We start from the raw sequence: 23,237 nt of genomic DNA, 5'->3' as shown, positions 1-23,237 counted from the left end.
AGAGATCAAGAACTCTTGAAAATATGCTAGTCAATTCAATTTCCAGATAGCAAATTTTTAATCAAAATTAGTTTGTTCACACAATTCAGCCAAAAACCACAAATATAAAGAAAAATATGAGTTAATTTTAAAAGTTTTGTTCTTTGGAAAAAACCCAAATTTTTATTTAAATCATCCACAGGATTCCCATTATTGAATTGATTGCTTATAAAAAATTTGTGCTCTTAAAAAACATGTACCGTCACCTGAACAATATTCTAAATTTTCTCGGTGTAGTGTTCAACCTTTTTTATGTTGCAGTTTTTTAAAAGCCAAATTTTTAACTGAAATCATGAATTTGGTTTAAGTTTGCATGAAGAAAATTTTGTTTGAAATTTTTTTATCTCTTACTAATTTATTTTAATTTGATTTACTTATATCAAAGGTTAAAATATTTGAATTTGCAAAAGAGTTTGGAAGATGAACTTGGCCTAGTAGCCTGCTTCAAAACTTTAAATGTTACTTGGGTAGAGTTTAATTTGTGGGTGTATGTAAAAAAATTTGAAAATTTGCATAATTGAAAAAAAAAGATAAGAAAAGTTATAACATGGTCTACAGAGAAGAATTATTTCATGAAAAAATATCTTTTTAAAGAAAAAATATGAACATTAGAATCATGATTGCGTTCAAAAATATTCAAGTGAACTTGAATCATAAAAATATTTCCAACGTGAGACGTATCAAGACTCACATCTAGATGAATGAATCATGAATATTATTTATACATAAAACCGCGAACCCCGCACCGTCCACTGGGAGTTTCAGCTTTCCTTCAAAACATCTGGAGAATAACAAATGCGGAGAAACGTACGTTAGCTTGGCTGACTTACCGGTTGGTCCATTGGACGCCGACCAAAATAATAGAGAAGAAAAAAATCCTTCTAACACCAAACCAAGAGGCTTCACATCCGTTTCAGTTGGTTCGGGAGTTTGATGGGTTTTGCTCCGTCCCAGAAGATCTGGGCTGCGGCTTCGCAAAGCGAGCGTACCAACCACAATTTTACCACCCGGCCCCTTTGATTGCTAACGGCGCGCGGACGAGACGGTCTAAGCACCAGAAGTGTGGGTGGTTAGGAAAGGAAGCTTCCTGGGTGCCCCTTGGGGGTGTGGGTAGCTGACTGGAGAAGTTGATCCAAAGATTGATTACTAACTCGAGTGGTAATGAAAAATGTAAGACCCTCTCTGCCGGGGAGCAGTAGCGAATGTTTGCTGCGCGAAACCTTGGCACCGAGAAAAGATCTATGGAAATTTTGACAAGATAACACGCTTGCTCGCTAGTAGGATATAAGATGGAACAACGAACGGTAGTTTTCCCAGGAACGTTTTTGTCCCGGACCTAATGTTTTCGTGATTTCGGAACCGGAGCTTCACGCTGCCTCAAGTTCGCCCACTCGATTTTAAGGCAAACTCATTCCATCTTAGCCAAGTTTGGGCTTTCTTGCTCGCTGGCCTGTTGTTTGGCCGTTAGCCAGATTTGTGCCACCCTTATCTTGTACCATAAACGTTTATAAATTTAGATCGAAAATCTCATTAGCAGTCCTTCGAAGGGGAAGCTGTAATAAAATTTGAAAACTAAAGGGAGCGAAATATGCATGTCAACAGAGCAGATTCATAGCGAATAACTGTTTTATTTCTGAACAATAGAAAAAAAAATTAACAAACCACGAAAATTGATAATCGATAATCGACAAACGACAACCGGCAATCGATCAGTACCAATCGACAATCGACAATCGACAGTCGACAATTCACAACCAACGATCTAAAGTCGTCGATCGACAACCGATAATCGAAGAACAACAAATGACAATCCACAATCGACAATCGACAATCGACCATCGACAATCGACAATCGACAATCTACAATCGACAATCAGCGATCACCAATCGATAGCCTACAATCGATAACCGACAATCGACAATCGACAAACGACAATCTCCAATCGAGAATCGACAATCAAGAATTGGCAATCGACAAACGACAATTGACAATCGACATTTGACAATCGACAATCAACAATCGACAACCAACAATCGACAATCGAAAATTGGTAATCGACAATCTCCAACCGAATATCGGTAAACGAAAATCGACAATTGACAGACGACAATCGACAATAAATAATCGACATTCATCAATCGACAATAGACAATCGACATTCAAAAATCGAATATCGAAAATCGACAATCGTCAATCGACAATCAACAATCGACAATAGACAAAAGACCATCGAAAATCGACAACCGACAACCGACAATCGATGATCACCAATCGACAATCAACAGTCGACAATTCACAACCAACGATCTGAAGTCGTTGATCGACAATCGACAATCAACTAACAAAAGTCGACAATCGACAATCGAGATAAGATCGAGCTAGTAGGATATAAGATGGAACAACGAACGGTAGTTTTCCCAGGAACGTTTTTGTCCCGGACCTAATGTTTTCGTGATTTCGGAACCGGAGCTTCACGCTGCCTCAAGTTCGCCCACTCGATTTTAAGGCAAACTCATTCCATCTTAGCCAAGTTTGGGCTTTCTTGCTCGCTGGCCTGTTGTTTGGCCGTTAGCCAGATTTGTGCCACCCTTATCTTGTACCATAAACGTTTATAAATTTAGATCGAAAATCTCATTAGCAGTCCTTCGAAGGGGAAGCTGTAATAAAATTTGAAAACTAAAGGGAGCGAAATATGCATGTCAACAGAGCAGATTCATAGCGAATAACTGTTTTATTTCTGAACAATAGAAAAAAAAATTAACAAACCACGAAAATTGATAATCGATAATCGACAAACGACAACCGGCAATCGATCAGTACCAATCGACAATCGACAATCGACAGTCGACAATTCACAACCAACGATCTAAAGTCGTCGATCGACAACCGATAATCGAAGAACAACAAATGACAATCCACAATCGACAATCGACAATCGACCATCGACAATCGACAATCGACAATCTACAATCGACAATCAGCGATCACCAATCGATAGCCTACAATCGATAACCGACAATCGACAATCGACAAACGACAATCTCCAATCGAGAATCGACAATCAAGAATTGGCAATCGACAAACGACAATTGACAATCGACATTTGACAATCGACAATCAACAATCGACAACCAACAATCGACAATCGAAAATTGGTAATCGACAATCTCCAACCGAATATCGGTAAACGAAAATCGACAATTGACAGACGACAATCGACAATAAATAATCGACATTCATCAATCGACAATAGACAATCGACATTCAAAAATCGAATATCGAAAATCGACAATCGTCAATCGACAATCAACAATCGACAATAGACAAAAGACCATCGAAAATCGACAACCGACAACCGACAATCGATGATCACCAATCGACAATCAACAGTCGACAATTCACAACCAACGATCTGAAGTCGTTGATCGACAATCGACAATCAACTAACAAAAGTCGACAATCGACAATCGAGAATCGAAATACGACAATCGGCAATCGAAAATCGACTATCGACAATCGACCATCGACTATCGACAATAGAAAATCGAAGTTCAAAAATCGACAATCGTCAATCGACATCGAAAACAGACGAGCGACAACCGACAATCGACAAACGAAAATCGACAATCGAAAATCGACAGTCGACAATCGACAATCGATAATCGAAAATCGACAATCGAGAATCGACAATCGATAATCGAAAATCGACAATCGAGAATCGACAACCGACCAATGACAATCGACAATCCACAATCAACGGACTTTAGTCGTCAATCGACGATCGGCTACGACAATCAACTATCAAAAGTCAACAATCGGCATCGACAAACGCCGATCATAAATCTATAAACGACAATCGAGAATCGGCATTAACCAATTGACAATCAACAGGCGGCAATCGACAATCGAAAATCGACAGTCGACAATCGACAAGCAACATTCGGCAATTGATAATAGGATATCGAAGATCGACAATCGACAATCGTGAATCAATAATCGACCGTCGAAAATCTACAATCGACAAATTCAATCGACATTCGACAATGGACTTTTGAATATTGTTGAATCGATGATTTGAAAAATATTTAAATAAAAAGTCTGTTTGTGTACAAGTAAATTTATATTTTAGGAGTGTGTCTTACTTGACTTTTTTGAATGATGGCTTTTCCGTTTAAAACACTCGGAAGTGAAAATTTGCAATGAAACATAAAAATCATACATTTATCTAAGCATAAAGCTTAGTTCTTTTAGAAATGGGACACTTTCTTTTGCTAATAGCTCGTTTACTAGCAATCGGACATTCAAAATTTTGGCAGCAATTTGTTGCCTGTAAAAAGTACTATCCGACCTATTTTTTTCAAAATTTTAAAGTTACGCGTTTTTGAGATATTTACGATGCAAGAGAAAAAGTAAAAAATAATTTTGCACAGTTTCATTCAAAATCCATCATAATCAAATTGATAGCTGACAAAACCGTTGATTACTCGAAGAATTACTGTATGTCAGTGGTAAAAAGTATGCAAATACTGTCAAAAATGTCCACAAAGTTCAAATCAAGCATTGGAGGGAAGCATATGATCGGCAACTTTGGCTAAGGGTCATCAGAGAATCAAGTCTCATACCAGCATTTTTAATTTTCTAAAAGCGAAAAACTAAGGGTAGATCGCTGAAATTTCCAAAATTTTTTTTTTCTCCGATAAGCTGAAAGTGTTGCCTGGTAATGAGTCATTCAAACCACACCTCAAACACTAAATTTTGCTAGTTCCAGAGCTCGTAAGCTGTATAGCCGGTTCCGAGGCCATGGGAAAGATGATTTCTGATGAACGACAAAACTTATGAAATACCCTATTTTAAACAAATTCCAGCGGTTGAGTCCTATACCATGTCTGCTCGTTGCAAGGTCCTGAGTATATTAAAGTATGTATTTGCTGGTTATTTTTTATGAAATATTATGATTTGCCAAAATTCTGCTCCTGTGGAAAGAAATAACAATATTCAAAACGAAAACTATGGTTTTCGCTGTTTTTAAAAGCCTAAAAAGAGTAATCTTTTATGGAACCTTCGCAAACTACGATCTATACTAACCGATTATACTTTAAGTTTAATCTCATGATGGTTTTACTTCGATATTGCCAGATTTTGCCAGCAGAAATTCCATTAAAAACGCTCAAAAAGTGGCTCAAAAATAATCAAATTTGTTAGTTTCGAAACATCTGTATCCACTTAATTGCTCTCAGTTTCTTTAAAAAGAGAAGTATTGGTCCGAAAAGTAGCGGAAATTGAAGGAAGAGGGTGTAGCCACCTAAAATACAGATTAGGCGAAGTATTAGTTTGAAAAACTGATCGATATCATGACTGAAAAAAGTGTGCGCTAGCCGATGGGAGGTACCAAGAATAAAGTAGAATTTATTCTTACAAAAAAACGTTTAATAATTTTTTTCAAATTTTTTCATGAATTATCATAAAATTACCTTCATTTCCTTCATAGAAAGTTTTTAGATCAAACGAAAGGTTTTTGAGATACACGCATTCGTAACTGTCCCATTTCTAAAAGAACTAAGCTTTAGAACACCACAAGAGCAGTAAAGAGTCGTAGCTGAATGACATCTTCCTATCCTAAAGCGTATGCTTCCAACCTTTCTGTAATGCTGATGGCAGATTATAATTTCTTCCGCTGAAAACGGGTTCGAAATTAGAGCCGATTAGAACGAACTACTACAAACACACTCTTCTTACAGCTAGTGCCCAACTGCCATTCAAAACCTTCCAGGATTGCAAATCTTGAATGAAACGAGCAAACGAACGATAAGAATGAACCCTTTTCCAGAAGCTCTCTATCACCCTTCAAGTTACACTGCCAGCTATCCAAATGGATGTCACGGAAATGTGCTCGCTCTGGTTGAGCGATTTGATGTATACGACAAAGTTGGTGTGATTTACGGGTTCCGGGAATGTAATTAGAAAAGCAGATACTGTCCTAGTTTTCCATTACTGGGTGCCACAAGGAAGTACTTAGGAAGGATCGTTTCGTGATGAAACCCGATGCAGGCAACCATATTTCTCTGTAGTAAGTCGACAAAGACAGAGAAGGGGAGACGATATCATTACGAAACCCATTGGAACCATCGTGTAAGATTGTTTTGATAAATGACTAACCAATGTAGGGAAAAAACATCCATCGAAACAGCTTTCATTTTCCATCGAACCCAAACCAAGAGAGATAACTCAATCAATTCCAGCAGTATCGAAAGTGTGGAGATTCCTCCCGAATGCCACTCCCATTTTCCATAAAACGTCAAACTTTTGCCATAAACCAAACGACTGAATCGGATGTTGGTAACTATTTCCAGAACGGTGGACCCGAGCAGAATCGCTCAGGGACAAAACTTAAGAGCCAGTCAGCCAGCCATCGGACAAATCGAAACGAACCGGGAAGCCTTCCGTCAGCAGCCGATGGTTATTGGCCAGGAAAGTTGCGTCTAAAAATAACTTTCAATAAAGTACCAATTTTCATTTAGTTGGAGCCATTTCATCCGAGAACGGGGCGAAGTTAAATGAAAAAAGACACAAACCCGTACACACACATTTCAAAACAAAGTTGAAAAAGACAACAAAAACACAAACACTAAGAACGGGGTCCCTTGTTTCAATTCCGTCGTTCGCCATCCCAGAATCCGGAGACAAAAAAAAATGCAACAACAGATACCGGGGATCGATTCCCATGTACCTCTCTAGCTACTTTCTGGGACAGGCTCCAGCGAACAACAACCACCGGAATGGGAGAAAGTTTGTCCCTAACAATAACGCTGTCACGTCACCTGTAACTTTTGACACATGACACAAATTAAAACAGTGAGAGAGCGAACGAAGTAGGAAGGGACAACAACAACGGACCGGTAACTTGTTGTGTTCGATTAGCTACAACACAGCACCCTGATCAAAAGTTAGGCAAAAAGTTTGGAAAAAAATTATTTAAAAAAAACCCTTTAAAATAAACTACAGGTGATCGCTTAAATGTTGTCAACTCTAAGGAAATAATATTAACAAATAGTCATTGAATATTTTGGATAAGTTACAAATAACCTTATTGCTTTAAAATGTCAAAATCAGAAATCGAAGAGCGTTTCGAGTTATCACCATTAAAAAATATATCTCGGTAAAGTATACTTTTAACATCAGAATTTCATCTGTTGATTGTAACTTTTCAGAATAAATATGGATTTATTTTCTTACTAGATCTTTCAGAACGGGTTATCTTACAGTCAGTGTGGGCTAATCCGCTTCTAAGCAACTATTCCATTGGAAATATTCATGGTTATCGAGGACTTGTCTATTTGCAAGTCGTCTTTTATTTAACAACATTCAAAACAATTGAGACTTGTCCTCTTGCAAGCCATCTTTTATTTAACTTCATTCAAAAAAATGGGGACTTGTCCTCTTGCAAGCCATCTTTTATTAAATTTTATTAAAAACAATGGGGACTTGTTCTCTTGCAAGCCATCTTTTGTTTGATTTCATTCAAAACAATGGGGACTTGTCCTCTCGCAAGCCATCTTTTATTTGATTTCATTCAAAAACAATGGGAACTTGTCCTCTTGCAAGCCATCTTTTATTTATTTTTTTTCATAAACAATGGGGACTCGTCCTCTTGCAAGCCAGATGTTATCTTATTTTATTCAAATCAATGGGGACATGTCCTCTTGCAAGCCATCTTTTATTTAACTTCATTTTAAACAATGGGGACTTGTCATCTTGCAAGCCATCTTTTATTTAATTTTATTCAAAACAATGGGGAATTGTCCTCTTGCAAGCCATCTTTTATTTAATTTCATTCTAAAACAATGGGGACTTGTCCTCTTGCAAGCCATCTTTTATTTCACTTCATTCAAAACAATGGGGACTTGTCCTCTTTCAAGCCATCTTTTATTTGATTTCATTCTAAAACAATGGGGACTTGTTCTCTTGCAAGCCATCTTTTATTTAACTTTATTCAAAAATAATGGGGACTTGTCCTCTTGCAAGCCATCTTTTATTTAATTTTATTCAAAAACAACGGGAACTTGTCCTCTTGCAAGCCAGATTTTATTTTATTTTATTCAAAACAATGGGAACTTGTCCTCTTGCAAGCCAGATTTTATCTTATTTTATTCAAAACAATGGGGACTTGTCCTCTTGCAAGCCATTTTTTTATTTAATTTCATTCATAAACAATGGGGACTTGTCCTCTTGCAAGCCATATTTTATTTAACTTCATTCAAAACAATGGCGACTTGTCCTCTTGCAAGCCATCTTTTATTTAATTTAATTAAAAAACAATGGGGACTTGTTCTTTTACAAGCCATCTTATATTTCATTTCATTCAAAAACAATAGGGACTTGTCCTCTTGCAAGCCATCTTTTATTAAATTTTATTCAAAACAATGGGGACTTGTCCACTTCCAAGCCATCTTTTTATTTACTTTATTCAAAACAATGCGGACTTATAGTCTTGCAAGTTATCTTTTTATTTCACTCAGGCAAATTCTTATTACGATATTCATAAAATACGTCTTTTGAACCGGTTTAAGGAGTGCAAATTTATTGTTCATAAGAGTCTTAGAAATTCTTTAAATTTTCATAGGAATATCTTATGAAAAAAAGAAGAAACGGCATTATGGAAATACAATGAACAAATTTATTCATTCCATCAGTTCTTCATCGTCTAACGGTACGAAGCACTTGCGAGTTTAAAGTTGTAAGGTTTCCTCAACAGTTAAATGTTATATTCACCTCCTGAACGGTAAATTTGGTTTGATGTTCGTTTAATATATTATTATACCAAAACATATTTCTTGTTTACTTTTCAGCAAGCTGATCGGCAAAAAACCGAAAACGTCTAAGAATTGGATGCGGCAAAAATTTTTTTTTATGGAACTGGTTGTTGATGTGCTGCTGATGGTGACCATGAATGATTTAATTTAAAATTGGAAAACAATAAAGTTAATTATTCTGCACCAAATATCTTAAATTATTCATATTAGAAAGTGATTTCCTGTTTCATAAGTGCCTCTTATGAATAGCAACGAACTCTCACTGCAGTAGGCGTTCATCTTCAAAATTCCTTCGCGTCATAAGACAATTTTATGAATTTTAATAATTTTTCTTAAGGCGCCACTTCATAAGTGTTGGCTTGTTCAATAAAGATTGGGTTTTGTTTATTCATCTTTTATATTGAAGTTATTTAAATGTAATCAGCCAGTTCCTTGCCAATCAGCTGATTTTTTTCTGACGAATAATATTTGATATGTCCTTTTCCGGAAACAACAATAATATTTGGGCATGATCAATTACCAGCATTATCTAAATGTAATTGATGCTTGCCATGTGTTTTTTAGGAAGATTGGATTTGTGAATTCTTTTTGTTTGGAAGAAATAATTGATAACTACTCATTAACATTGAAAACGGAAATCAGTGTCATGTTTTGATTTTATTTAAACATATACAAAAGCGACCGTACCAGCCGTGAGGACTTCAATATCGATTTAAACTTATCTATCTTCTGTTTCAAGACAACCAAAAGAAACACCACCTTTTGTTAATTTATGTCATACCGTTTTTTTTATTTATTTATTTTTTGTATTTCAGCTAGTCATAGTGGAGTCATTAATTACTAAAGAAAGCCATCTCTGGGAGTCTGTTTGCAAGTTACAGTCAATAATTGTTAGTTCAAATACCAAAAAACTAAAGCTGACAAGATGGACTTCTTACACGGAGAAAAAAGACGACAGTTGTTCCAATCATTTCAGCTTGTTATACCAATAATCGAAATGCAGTTGATTTTTTCGCATTCAACTACTTTTATAATAGATTCCACAACAAACTTCTAATTGTCCTTACGCAATCAACTATCAATATAATGCATTCAACTGTATGATTTATTTTATGCATTCAACTATAAATACAAAAGATTCAACTACAAACTGCTGATTGACCTTATGCAATCAACTATGAATATAATAGATTCAATTGTAATGGTATAATTGATTCAATTGTAATGGTGTAATTGATTCAACTGTACATATGATAGATTCAACTACAATTGTATAATTGATTATAGGCATTCAACTATAAATATAATAGATTCAACTGTAGTGGTATAATTGATTCAACTGTAAATATGATGGATTCAACTGTAGTGGAATAATTGATTCAATTGTAAATATGATAGATTCAATAACAATTGTACATTTAAGTACATGTAGCTTCAAAATGGCGATCAGATCTAAAAATATATGTTTTTTATAATGAATCCAGATTGAAATCCAAATATCAGTATTGAAATTATAGATTCATGATAAAAGGCTCTAAAAAAATTTCAATTCTTTGCTCTTTTTTGAAATTATAATCTGAAATCGTATTGAAATGCGGAAACAGATCAAAAATTCAAATTTCGAATTCATGTTGAGAACTTAAATTCATGAAATATTCTAATCGTACAAAAAAGGGCAAAACTCAAATTCAGATTCAGCTAGTAAATTAGTTCAAAATCAAGAAGAAATTATCAAGATGACTAATTCGTTGAGGAAATCAAATTGTAAGAGATCTAAGAAAAATATTTGCTTAAAAAGAAACATGTAATCTTCCTTTCGAAAAAAATAGCAGGAAATTCCTTATTTTTTGTTGTATTGTATCACTTTATTAATATTGCATTTTTTTTTTTTTCAAGAGCCAAATTCCAAACTCAAACCTTGAATGTTATTCGAGTTTGCGAGAATAAAATATATATTGCAAAATTTTTATTTGTTTCTTTTACTCTTGAAAATTTGATTAATTTTTGTTTGATGGTAAAAATATTTGAATTTGCTCAAGAGTTTGAGAGACTTGGTTTGAATATAGAATATGTTTTTTTTTTCAAAAGAATATCCAGGGATTCAGAATCAGAGGGAGATTTGTGCCCAAATGAATTCTTCGAGAGTTTTTTTTTTCATTCAAACAATTTTAAACCAATCGAAAAAATGTTGAAAATATTCAATAACTTCTTAGATTTGCACCAGATAAATTAAGATAAGAAGAATCGATTAGTAAACTTAACTCAAAATTTAAAAAAAAAGGGCACTTATCTCCCTCGTTATTCGATTTTCAGTTATCATCTTTAAATAGCTGATTGACAATATGTTTTTTTTTTTATTTTGAGATTTTTTTAAGAGAGTTTAATCTTACCAATCCAATAAACTTAACCAGTTTATCTTAAATCAGGATTTTATTCAAATTTGTGGATTTGAAGCTATAGGAAACTCGCTCAATCAGAATGCGGTAGAGTATCGATTCAACACTCTTTTCCAAAGCGTAAGCATTTTCTGCATAAAATTTGCATCATACGTGCCGAAAAGCAGCATGTTTGGAAGAAAATAAAAACACCCCTTCAGATGAGCTCCGGATTGAATTTTTCCATTTCGAAGGTTTGTTCGGTGCACCAGCACTATTTTCTTTACTTTGCATGTTGTCAAAGTAAGTGTTATAGGAATGTCGATCAGGAACGAATAATTCTTAAATATTCAAAAACAAAATTATTGATGATATTATTATTTTTAAAATTAAAGTAGGTGTAATCTACATACGTTTGGCTTTTCTGTAAAAATTTCAGCTGGTGTTTTTTTTTCCAAATTTGATCCAAATTTCTTCAGGTTTTTCACACCATGCACCCCTAAAAATCTTAGAATTTTCAGGAGTACCGAGCTAAGTTTCTGGCCCAGGTTGCAAGAAGCTTGATCCGATCTCGGTACCCAAAAAAAAGGGAGGAAAGTTGAAAGGTGCCCGGATCAATTTTTCACCTTTTGTGATGATGAGATCCGAAGCAGAAAAGAAAACTGTTTCGTTCGTGTTCGTTTGCCGGGACCGGAATGTTTTTTTTTTCACCTTTTTTCATTCTCATCTGCATTTCCATGGACCCGGCACCGCCGTCGACTAGCGAATTGAAATTAAGTGTCGTTGATGAAATTCTGAGAGGTTTGCCCGGGTCAAATTGAAGGAGGGTTTCCGGGAGGATACCAGAAGCTCTCGAAGAAGGGAAATGTTGACGAGAATACCTACTGCTTTCCGTACTCATTCCTGGTAGGTAAATTTGTTTTGCTTTTTTCTGTGTGTTTCTTGCTGCTTCAATCCTCCGAAGGAAGCAAAAAAAGGGATGGCGAAAAATCAACATACTGAATAAGGAATATCTCTCCTCCGAACAGAGTCAGTACTTTCAGATGTTTTTTTTTTCTTCATAAAGTTAGGAAAACGATGCCGAAAGTTCATTTGCGAGGAAAATCGCATTGCAGATTTTTCTCGACATCGATGATAAATGGTTCGATTATGGTGCTCGAGATGGGTTTTCCTCTCTCTTCAATAGAAAAGAGCTTCGTCTGGTATGGCATGGCGGCAGAAGCTGGGCCTTAAAGTAAAAGCAAAAGCCAAAACAAAAGTTTTGAATTGATAGAAGGTCGGTCGGAAAAGGGAAACGGTTGAGCCCGATTCAGTTCGGTTCGGTTGAATTTCCGCTCCAACGATGCTGGTGGAAGGAAAATCCCGGGAAATCCGGGAATCGCTTCGATGATGGTAAGTTGGCACCGAACGTCAGACTTTCCATTTTACCCGGTGTGGTCTTGTCATCGGAGTGTTATTAAATTTGCAAACGTGTACGTACGCTTCTCGAATCGGTTCTCGATGATGTTTTTTCACATCTTTGAGAGTGTTTTTTGCTGTTGTTGTTGTCTCTCTAGGATTTCTCCGCTTTCTAGCTTTCTTGTACGCTGAACGGGATCAAAGCCGTAATTTATAAATGTACCTCTGTCAGGCTCCGGGGCTTCCAGCTTTGGCTTCTGAAAGTGGCTCCAGAGAGTTCGATTTTGGCACGGGTTATTAAAGGGGCATTCAATGAAAAATAAGTGTAAAGATGTCTTTTGAACGCATTTAGTGGATTAAAGCGTTTTTGTTTGTGTTCAGTTGAAGTCCTTTAGGGGCTCCAGGCAATTTTCTTGGAATAAAATATCAAATGTTAAAAAATTAGGAGATAATGAAAAACGCCCTTGGTAATTGATCTCTTGAATGTTTGACCCTGTTTCCGTGATTTATGAGATAGACATCTATATTGATTCTATTTAGTAGCGTAAAATTCTTGGCACGGTCTGGAAGAGATCAAAAGCCTGTTTCTGGCAATTACTACTAAAACTCTTATAGAAACCAACCTTGTGAATACATATTTTATTATCCACCATATTTCACACTCTTTAGAAAAATAAAAAAGATATAAGGAGAGAAAGCAAGGTGAGAGAACTTGTTGAGATTAACCAAATGATTCCTGCCACCAATATTTCGAGACTAATGATAAATTTTTGCTGTCATAGTTGTACCACAGGGGAGGATTATAGAACATTAAATTTAGTAACTCCAAAAATATTAATTTTGTAAAAGTTTAACTGAACTAGTACGACATATGTTTGCGATCGACACATTCTTCAGAAAGATATTTAGAAATGTTTTTGGATTATTTTGATCCGATAGAGATTCGATCATTCCATTTCCAGCACAAGATTAAATTTCTGGTAAATGAGAACACCAAAAACGCCTAAACAAGAGAACCTAAGCTAAAATTTCGAATCATGTAGTATCCGAAATGATTTCTACCTAGCAAAATAAGTACGTCCATCGATAGAAACAGCATTCCAATTTTTAAACGTTATATAGATTTTTAGAAATCTTGTAATAACAGTTTATGCTATTTAAATTCTGATCCAAAAAGATAACTATTTACAAACATGAGAAAAGGTCCCGTGAGCGTTGATTATGATGAATTTTCTTATTCGTTTGAAGAAGCGTGGCTAAAATCAATCTCTAAGCAGTTCTCCACGAGTAAAAAAAATCGAAATTAATAAGATTCAATCGCAGAAAAAGAGGAATATTTTCAGTCCCTAATAAAATTGTATTGAGATTCTATCCTATTATTTTCAAATATGATCAAAGATCCACGCAAAATTATTTGATTTAACTGACATGAGTTCTTAAAGTTGATCTTAACTGAAATTTATAAGTCGACTGACATTTGAAAGGGCCAAATTTGAACATATTCTAAAAACTTTAAGGCGACCTTCATGCGCCATGAAGATGAAAAATTTATTAAACTAAGCTTAAAATCTCGATTTATAAATCATTTCTATTTCTGGCAACACTGAAAAAACTTCAAAACATAATAAAAGTAAATATTTTAAGCCTAGGATCAAATTCCTAGAAAATAACAAGAAGTTTTGGATCAATCGAAAAAAGTTATAGACCCAAGGCCGTAGGAACGGAGAGAGGGAGGGGGTTTTGGGCTCAACCTTCCTCCCCACGAGGGTCCAAAATTGTCATGCTAAATTGTCTCTAAACTCGAAGTTCTTAGTCAAATTTTGATGAACGGTTAAAATGAATCAATAGTACCAGTCTCGAATCAGAACTAAAGCCAAAATTACGAAAAAAGAAGATGGTTTATAAACTTTAGGTTTTATCCCGAATATCGAATTTTCATTAAGATAAGACTCATTAAAGTTCCTAGAATACCCGAATTTTGCCCGAATGTTTTCACTTTATTTTCAAATCAAAATTTTGCTATTAAGATTGCGGGATCACAATTATTTATTTTGCTTCCAAAGCATTTTTGAGCTAAATTTTTCCAAATAAACTGTGTGATATGTTTCGATAAAAATAAACAAAAACTAGTTTTATACTTTTTGATTATAATTGAAAATTTTCCAAATCTGTCTGAATATTGCCCAGATATTAGTTTGTAAACTTTGAAATCGAATGCCTTGGATTTTGCAAGGATTATAGATTAAATAGCCTGGATCAGTGCGAAAAATATCTTGTAAGTTGTAGCTTTCCGATGTTCTGGCTCAATTTTTTTTATAAAAATCAAAATTTGTTGCCTGTGCATAAACATAATTTGCCATGCCCAAATTAATGCGGTAAAATTTCTGGTAAGCTTAATTTTAAATCATTTTCGATGTTCTAGTTCATTTTTTTTAAATCAAAATGTGTGGCCTGTGATCGGATTGTGGAATCTGTATCCAGTTTGTTATTTTTGAAAATTAGTTCGGTTCATCGTTGAGAAAAAAATCTGATTCGAATTATGGTTTTGCATTTGAAACTTAAATAAGATTCATGTTTCATATTCAAAACTCATTTCCGGAATATGAAAAAGAAATATTTTAAATTACAAACCATTTTTAAGATTCAGTTGGCACTTTTTACTCTTAATGTTATGCAGCATTTAAAAACATAAAAAAAAATTATAATGGTGATCCAAATTTGAAATATCAGAGTTTTATTTTTTGATATTTTCAGTCAGATACACTAGTTTAATGACGAATAAACAATTAAAAAAATTATTTAAGGAATTCATATCGAAAACCAAATACGAGATATCTGGTTAAAAATTCTGTTTTAAAATGTTCATAATTATTGAAAATTTTTGTTTGGAATTAAGACGCAAAAATTGATTTCAAATTAGGAACTCAGAATATTTTTTTTTCAGGATCAAAACGCAAAATTCAGATTTGGAATTAAAATTTAAATTGCCCAAAAAAGGTGAAAACCACTATTTTAAAATAAGATCTGAATTCAATTGAGAAAAAAACATGTTCGGAATTGAAAGTTCTGAATTTTTTTTTCCAACGAATCGAATAAAGGCTTTTCAAGTCACCGCACGCATCGGAAAATAAAGTAATAGCGGTTTTGCCCTCAATTTCCCAACAATTTAAGCTTGTTCGGACCGGAAAATTCTGAAGCAAGTGAGATCTATTTAGTGTGATTTTTTTGTGCGATAAATCGAATGAATTCTATTTGAGCCACCGCACGCATTGTAAAATGGAGTTATGGCTATTTAAACCTTAGTTTCCATAATTTTTATACATATCGCAGAAAACCATGCTCGGGCTTCATAATTTAAACCAAAGGAGACATATGTAATGTGATTTTTTTCTGAGGAGTCGAAGAATGCTAGTTGAGCCACCGCACGCTTTGTAAAATGGAACTATAGCCGTTTTAACCCACTACTCCCCTTTTTCCGAGGTATGAAACGAATACTATTTGGGCCACCTACGCATCGGAAACTGGAGTAATGGCTGTTTACCCTCAATTTTCCTACATTTGTCAATTAATTTAGTAAAAAAGCATTTTCGCACAGGACATTCTTGGAACAAATGAATAGGCTGAAAATATGAAATCAAAAGAGGCTTGTCTTGTGTAGTTTTTTTCCGAGGAACCAAATTAAGGCTGTTTGAGCCATCACGCTTCATAAAATGGAGTTATGGCTTGAATATTTGAGAAATGTTGGGTAAAAACAGTCATAACTTCATTTTTCGAAGAGTTTGGTGCTTCAAATAGCTTTCACTCGATTACTTGGAATAAATCACACAAGATAGGTTTCATTTGGCCCAAAATTTTCAATTCCGGACTTACTGTTTTCATAACGTAGTAAAATGTAGGGGAATGGGCCTTGAGTTGGTTCTTCAGAAAAAAATCACACAAGATTAGTCACATTTGGTTTAAAATTTTTGAAGTCAGAACATGCTTTTTCTGAAACATGTAAAAAAAATGTAGGGGAATTAAGGTTAAAACAGTCATAACTCCATTTTCCGAAGCGTGCGGTTGCTCAAACACCCTTGATTCGACTCCTTGGAACAAATCACACAAGAAAGGTCTACTTTTATTAAAATTTTTAAGTCCGAACATGCTTTTCCCATAATAAATTTAAAAATGTAGGGGAATTGAGGGTAAAACGGTCATAGCTTCATTTTTTTAATACGTGCGGTGGCTCAAATAGCCTTTATTTGATTTCTCGAAAAAAAAAATCACATAAGGTTTATTTTGCTCAAAATTTTCTAGTCCAAATCAGTGTTTTTCTGGACTGTTTAAAAAATAGAGGGGATTTGGGGATTAAAATGGCACTATATCTCTATTCGTAAGCTCGTGTGGGGCCTGAAATTTTCATTAAAGGAAAGTATCTTCTAATATATGAAAATGAAGGCGTACGTACACGAACTACTCATTCGGGGTTCATCCGATTTATATGCAATTTTTTTTATTGTGTTTGTTTTCGCGCTGAGCAGAATACAACGGAGAGATAATTTTTAAAATGTTATGGCACCCAATTTCCCAATTTTTTATTATTTTTTAAATATTTTTCAAATTGATTAACCTAAAGCTTGCCAGATTGCCCGGGGTTTCCCCGAACTTGCCCGGATATTTAAAAAAAACTTCAAAAGCTCCTCCGGCCGTCGGGCCCAGTTGTCCGGATTTCGATTAAAAAAAAATTCCGGATTTTTTCCCGGTTTTATTCATTTTGTTTGTAAATTCAAAAAAAAATCTCTAATTTAACAAAAATATTTTTTTTTATTTTGCGTTTTAAAAGGAGCAACTTTTAACGTAATAATCATGAACGATTTCTGGATGCTTAGAAAAAAAATCAAAATCTATTGACGTGTTTCGATGAAAAAAAATCAAGTGCTTATCTTTTTGATGTTTGTTGAGTAGTTTTTGAACTTAGGCCAAATTGGCTTGATATTGCCCGGATTTTAGATTGACAATTTAAAAATCAAATGCCCGGATATTGTCAGGTTTTTACCTGGATAGGTGCAGAAAAAGTTCTGATAACCTCAATTCACCACGTTATTTTATTTTGTAAATTTTCCGATCATTTTGAAGAATGACATATTATTCAAGAAAAATAATATTCTACTATATTACTGTAAATGTTTTGACATTGCACTCAACCATGAATTGATTAAATTGTTTTTTTTAACGTTAAGAATGTATTGATTTAGTTTGTGAATAAAATGATATAAACTTTGTGATTCCATGAAATTTCATAAATGTCAAAAGCCAATTGGAAAATTAGAAAATGTTAGATAATCTCCATTTCTTCCTTTCATGCATAGATGCTTCAAAACTAACCGAAATTGAGGACATAAATAGAGTTAATTTTGTAGAACTAGAATTCATAACTTGATTCAACACTCAGTATCAGAAGTCAGATACAGATATTTGATCCAATAACATCTCCGAATAGGATCCAAAATCCAAAACGGAAAAAATAAAAAATAATGAAGAATTGCAAAGAATTTTTTTGAATATAATTTCTGATTTTGAATTCATGATCATACAATGTACATAACAATTGGATTCCATAACGCTTTGATTTAAAGTTGCTGTGAGTAAAAATTCGGTGAATATATTTTATGTTTTAATTCCCTTTGTTCAGTGCATATGCATTCATTTCTTGATATACATAGATAAAAAAATTTATTAAAATGGTGATCAAAAAAGTTCAAGAAGATTATCTAATGCAGAATACATATTAAATGCATAATAGATAACAAAACCTAATTAAAATATGGAAATTTGAAAAAAAAATAATTGCAGCATAAAAATCGCGCGAAGTGTTCTTTGAAAACACTGCAATTAGTGATGTGTCATTAGACTGGCCCACAACAAAAAAAAATCCTTATATTCCACGCGGCACCCCCTAAATTTGTGCATTTAGGTGAGAAAATGACTTTCTGAAAGATTCAGGTCATTTGGCAGAAGCACGAGCTGGCGCAAAGGACTTGAAATTTGTATGGAGATTTTCGGCAAAATGTATGAAAAATCGACATACTTTCACTACTGGTGTTCTAAAATATGTTACCAGTATGCAAGAAAGCTCAGAATTTTAAGAAATTGTAGTTGAAACAATGACAAACAAGTTTGTAGAAGATTGTTATGCGATACGAGTTGACTGTGGTGAGTTATCCACAATTTTATGTGTGATTTTTCCGCATTTCTTTGATATATCGGAGTATGGGCTAATAATCGCACTAACTTGATCGCATCGTCACACAATAAGAATAACAAATAGAAAGTTTGTGACCTTTCTTTCAACTTTTTGCAGATATTTGTATTAAAAAAAGCTACAACTTTGCCTAGGACACAAACTTTCTATCTGTTATTCTGATTGTGTGACAATGCGATGAAGTTAGTACTTATAATCCACCTATAAATACACCGTTCACGATACATCGATGAAATGCGAAAAAAATCACACATTCAATTGCAAATAACTCATCACAGTCATCTCGTATAGCGTCATAATCTTCTACAAACTTGTTTGTCATTGTTTGAACTACAATTTCTGAAAGTCTGAGCTTTCTTGCATACTGGTAACATATTTTAGGACACAAAGAGTGAAATAATGTCGATTTTTCATACAGTTTGCCGAAAATCTCAAATTTCAAGTCCTTTGCGCCAGCTCGTGTTTCTTCCAAATGACCTGAAACTTTCCGAAAGTCATTTTTTCACTTAAATGCACCAATCTAGGGGGTGCCGCGTAGAAATTTTTTTTTGTAAAAATAATCCCATACAAATTTGGGCCAGTCTAATGTGTCATGTATGCAAACTTTGTTAACGGTGAAAACATTTCTAACATGATTTTGACGAAAAGACAATTGATTTAAGCTGCTTAAAATCACGACACAATTCAACGAAACAGTCTTTGGGTACTTATCGTGAGGTTTATAGAAATTAAAAATATCAGAGTCTAGAATCCTGTGTATATGAAGAAAATAATGTAAAACGGAGGAAAATTTATTTTTAAGTTTATCCCAGAAACTGTTTGCTTTCAACTTTTGCTGGAAATCAATCTTATTCGATAATTTTTGCCCCTGGAAGTTGGCACTACCTTTAACATTTCTTTGAATATGATTGGGTGACGAAAAAGCTTAATATGGGGAATTGAAATAAACAAAAAAATAGGAGAAGCCTAACCTTGATGGGTTAAAATGCTATAAAATATTTGCGAAGCAAAAAACAACGTACTCATCCACTTTTAAGATGATGTATGTTGCTAAGGTCCACTTTACATAATATGACAGAAATACGACGAAAATAGTCCAAAAACTGTCTTGATTCACCCCATTTTACGGTACCTATCCAGTTTCGAGAATAAAGATAATTAATTACGTTCTTTCTGCTCATCTTCATGTAGTTACATTAGTTTTGCAAAATTCAAGTGCTCAACAAAGTTTGCCGGGTCAGCTGGTTTTTTTTATAGATTAAGTTTATCTAGGACGGAAGATAATGAAGTTCTTCGCGGTTTGTACACTTTTTTCCCATTGTCCAATGTTATAAAAGAAAAAAGGGGAAAACCAAATAATTGAAAAAATTGGTTAAAAAGTTCCCGGGATTTAGATTTATATGAAAAATATATGCAAAAGTAAAAGCCAAATTGAACTTTCTGTAACTTTTTTCACGCGCGTCAAAATGATTTGAAATGTTCAAAAGAGTTGTTCCCCACGTTAAAATTTTCAAGCTGCTAAGTTTGTGTGGTTCCGCAGTGTGAATTGCGATTTTTTTTTTAAATTTTCACTTTTTTCATGAAAATTTCATACAAATTTAAAACTTTGCCATTATTGTTTTATCATTGATTGGATCAACAGACCTGAATGACCCGGGTGATTGAAAGGTCTCTAATAAATTATAATAATAATAATTGATTGGATCAGTCGGACATCGTCCTGTAGATTGAATCCTTTTTCCGTTTGTAAGAATGTTAAGTGTCGTGTCCTAAACAGCGTGTGTTAATTGTGATTGGATCAAGATTGGGGGATGGGAGCAAGGTTCCAACGAAGTTCCATTTTTTGTTCACAAATTGAGAACGCCTTCAAATAAGTTTCTATGAGAATGTAAACAAACCATTTCAAAATTTTGACAGAACTCAATTAACATCGAAGTTCCATAGAAGTTCCGCATTGAACCAAAAAGATCGTAAGAAGTTCCGCATGGAACCAAACAGTTCGCAAGGAGTTCATAACGGAGCACAATAGGCCGAATTGATATTCGGATTATTTAAGGTACTAAGAACGCACAAATATGTTATATGCTACTTGTTTTGTCTTTTTATGTTCGTTCAGAAGTCCAAATCAAATGGATTTTATTTCTCTCGAGTACCTTTTGTTCAGTCAAATCTGCACTTTGAACGTACATGATTGTGACTTTTGGTTACCCTAACGGTCATTTTAAATTCCAAGCAACAAAACATTAGCTGTAATAAACACTCCCACCTAAGTTCTTACTTCACTGTAATGAAACAAAGGTTTCTGCCAACAATGCATTTCCCACATTCAATGGAGACCATCCCTCTAATCAAACAAATTGGCTCATTTACAGTCGAGTGCCCACAGGCGGGGGACACAGACGAACAAAATCAACACCAAGAGCGCAAAAACCAAAGGAAGAAGCTTCAGTAGTAGGTTGAGAGCTTTTACCGGACAGTGTCATTTCGCTTACACCTCACCTCACTCGTATTTAGGACGTACCAAGAGCCAAGCCAAAAGGACTCTCAGCGAATGAGATTGGCATTCGGTCTCGGTGAAGTATTATTATCGGTGCGCGGTACTTTTAGCTGTACGTAGAGATCTAGGACTAAGTACTCACCTGAACTATTTTGGTCATTTCCTGAATGTCTATGACGCCATTGCCGTCCACGTCGTACATCCTAAACGCCCACTTTAGCTTCTCCTCCGGTGTTCCGCTGGATGTGACATCGATTGCTAACAGAAATTCCTGGAAAGGGGAAAGAAGAAAAAAACAAATCTCAGTCAAATGGGCGCGACCACAGAATGTGAATGTGTGTAAGTCGGAAAAGGGGTTTTCTTTCAATGGACCTCTCTCGGACTTAAGTAAGATAATGAAATCAGGAAACCGGATGGTGGAAGCTGGAGGGAAAACTTCACACCAAAGCAATTCTAGGTCAATTACTAGTGCTGATTGCATTTGGCTTTTTTTTTCTCACTCTTCGCTTATCTAAATTGAGCCAACCTGGTAATGAGAACTCGCTTCAAAGGATAATGGTTTGTAATTAGCAGCAACGATCTTGGAAATCTGCGGTAACTCTTAGAAAATGCTGGAAGTGTAGCTTTCCACTTGAGAGAAAGTAGAAAGGAGCTCAAATGAGACTAAGGGGAACTTTTCGCTTGTATAATTGCTCTCATCAGCAGCGGAGAAATAGGTGTGTTTCAATGCAGTTCAAGTATGAAGAGTTGTAAGAAATGTGAACTCAAACGAAAGAATAAGATACCTATTCTGAAATTATAATCATAAAATTATAAATGTCACAGGAATGTACTTAATACAAAAAATCAATAAAATTCTTCAACAATAAACTTTCGAAGTCGAAAGTCAAGAGAGCCAAGCGTTCGAATCCAATATAATTCAAACTGTGAATGCACCACCATTCACTAGTTTTGGTCCATCTTCATCTGTAAGAATCTGAGTCCCTATTGTAGCACAACGGTATTGTACGATATAACGACAAAGTTTAATTTATTTTGTGGCCAACGACGACGGACGGACGTTGGCTTACGATATCGGACCAAGTTGGTTCCACGACACGGCCGGCATTCATGGCACGTTTTGCGCCTCGCAGCCGCCAATAAGTCGAGCCAAAAACCATGGTGGACTTCTAGGGGTGAATGCAGTTTTACTGGTTTTTCCTTCGGGAAGCGAAACGATGATAACTTATTGCCCTCGGGACCTGGACGGACGGTTTGTTCTTGCAGGAGGGGCAAAACTAATGAAATTTGATTTGTTTTACCGGTGCTGGGTGACAGAAAAAAGCAGCAAAAAGTTCTGGAGTTATGGTTTAATGGCAGAAACAATAGCAGTACGTAGAAAATCAATACAATATCGTGGAGGCGAATAGATATTTGTTTTAGGAACAATTCAAGAAAAAAAGATTGAAATTTTATTTGTCATGAGTCAGAATATTTTTTAAATAAGCACACATGTTATTTATGCAATAAACAAGCTGGCTCGGTGTGGTTTGCAACATCTCCCAAAAATAACTAAAATATGTTAAATTGTTTGAATTTCGATTTTTTGTAGGCATAATTTTAAACCCAATTGCAACATAATTCAGGAGCAACCACTTTAAAATGAGAACTATAGTTTCGTATTGCAATACAAAGATGATTTCATATTATTTATTGCAACTTGATCTCAAAATTTGTTTTTCAAGATATGAACTTTTTACAATGTTTTATAAGCTTCATGAGTTCTGTAATTATGCTGGAATGTATGTTATACTGGTATGGTTTCTCCAACAAAGTGCAACATTTCGCGCAATTCGTTTAAAAATTTTTCGAGTTTTGCCAAATATTTGAAAGCAAT

At 34.7% G+C, this 23,237-nt stretch overlaps 2 protein-coding genes across 8 annotated transcripts in view; both read right to left on the bottom strand.

Annotated features, from left to right (window-relative positions):
• LOC129754530 (neurocalcin homolog) overlaps positions 1-23,237 on the bottom strand; it is a 424,186-nt gene that overhangs the window by 71,072 nt on the left and 329,877 nt on the right. The gene's annotated exons all lie outside the window — the stretch shown is intronic.
• The window catches only part of LOC129754532 (neuronal calcium sensor 2), a 364,232-nt gene that overhangs the window by 21,059 nt on the left and 319,936 nt on the right, over positions 1-23,237 (bottom strand). For all 5 annotated transcript variants that reach the window (XM_055750668.1, XM_055750663.1, XM_055750665.1 and 2 more), the window contains one exon: positions 21,504-21,632. In XM_055750668.1, coding sequence (XP_055606643.1) covers positions 21,504-21,632 — 129 coding nt within the window. The remainder of the gene's footprint in view (positions 1-21,503; positions 21,633-23,237) is intronic.

This window comes from Uranotaenia lowii, chromosome 3, assembly GCF_029784155.1.
Source record: "Uranotaenia lowii strain MFRU-FL chromosome 3, ASM2978415v1, whole genome shotgun sequence".
Lineage (NCBI taxonomy): Eukaryota > Metazoa > Arthropoda > Insecta > Diptera > Culicidae > Uranotaenia > Uranotaenia lowii.
This window is presented reverse-complemented; position numbering and strand designations above follow the sequence as displayed.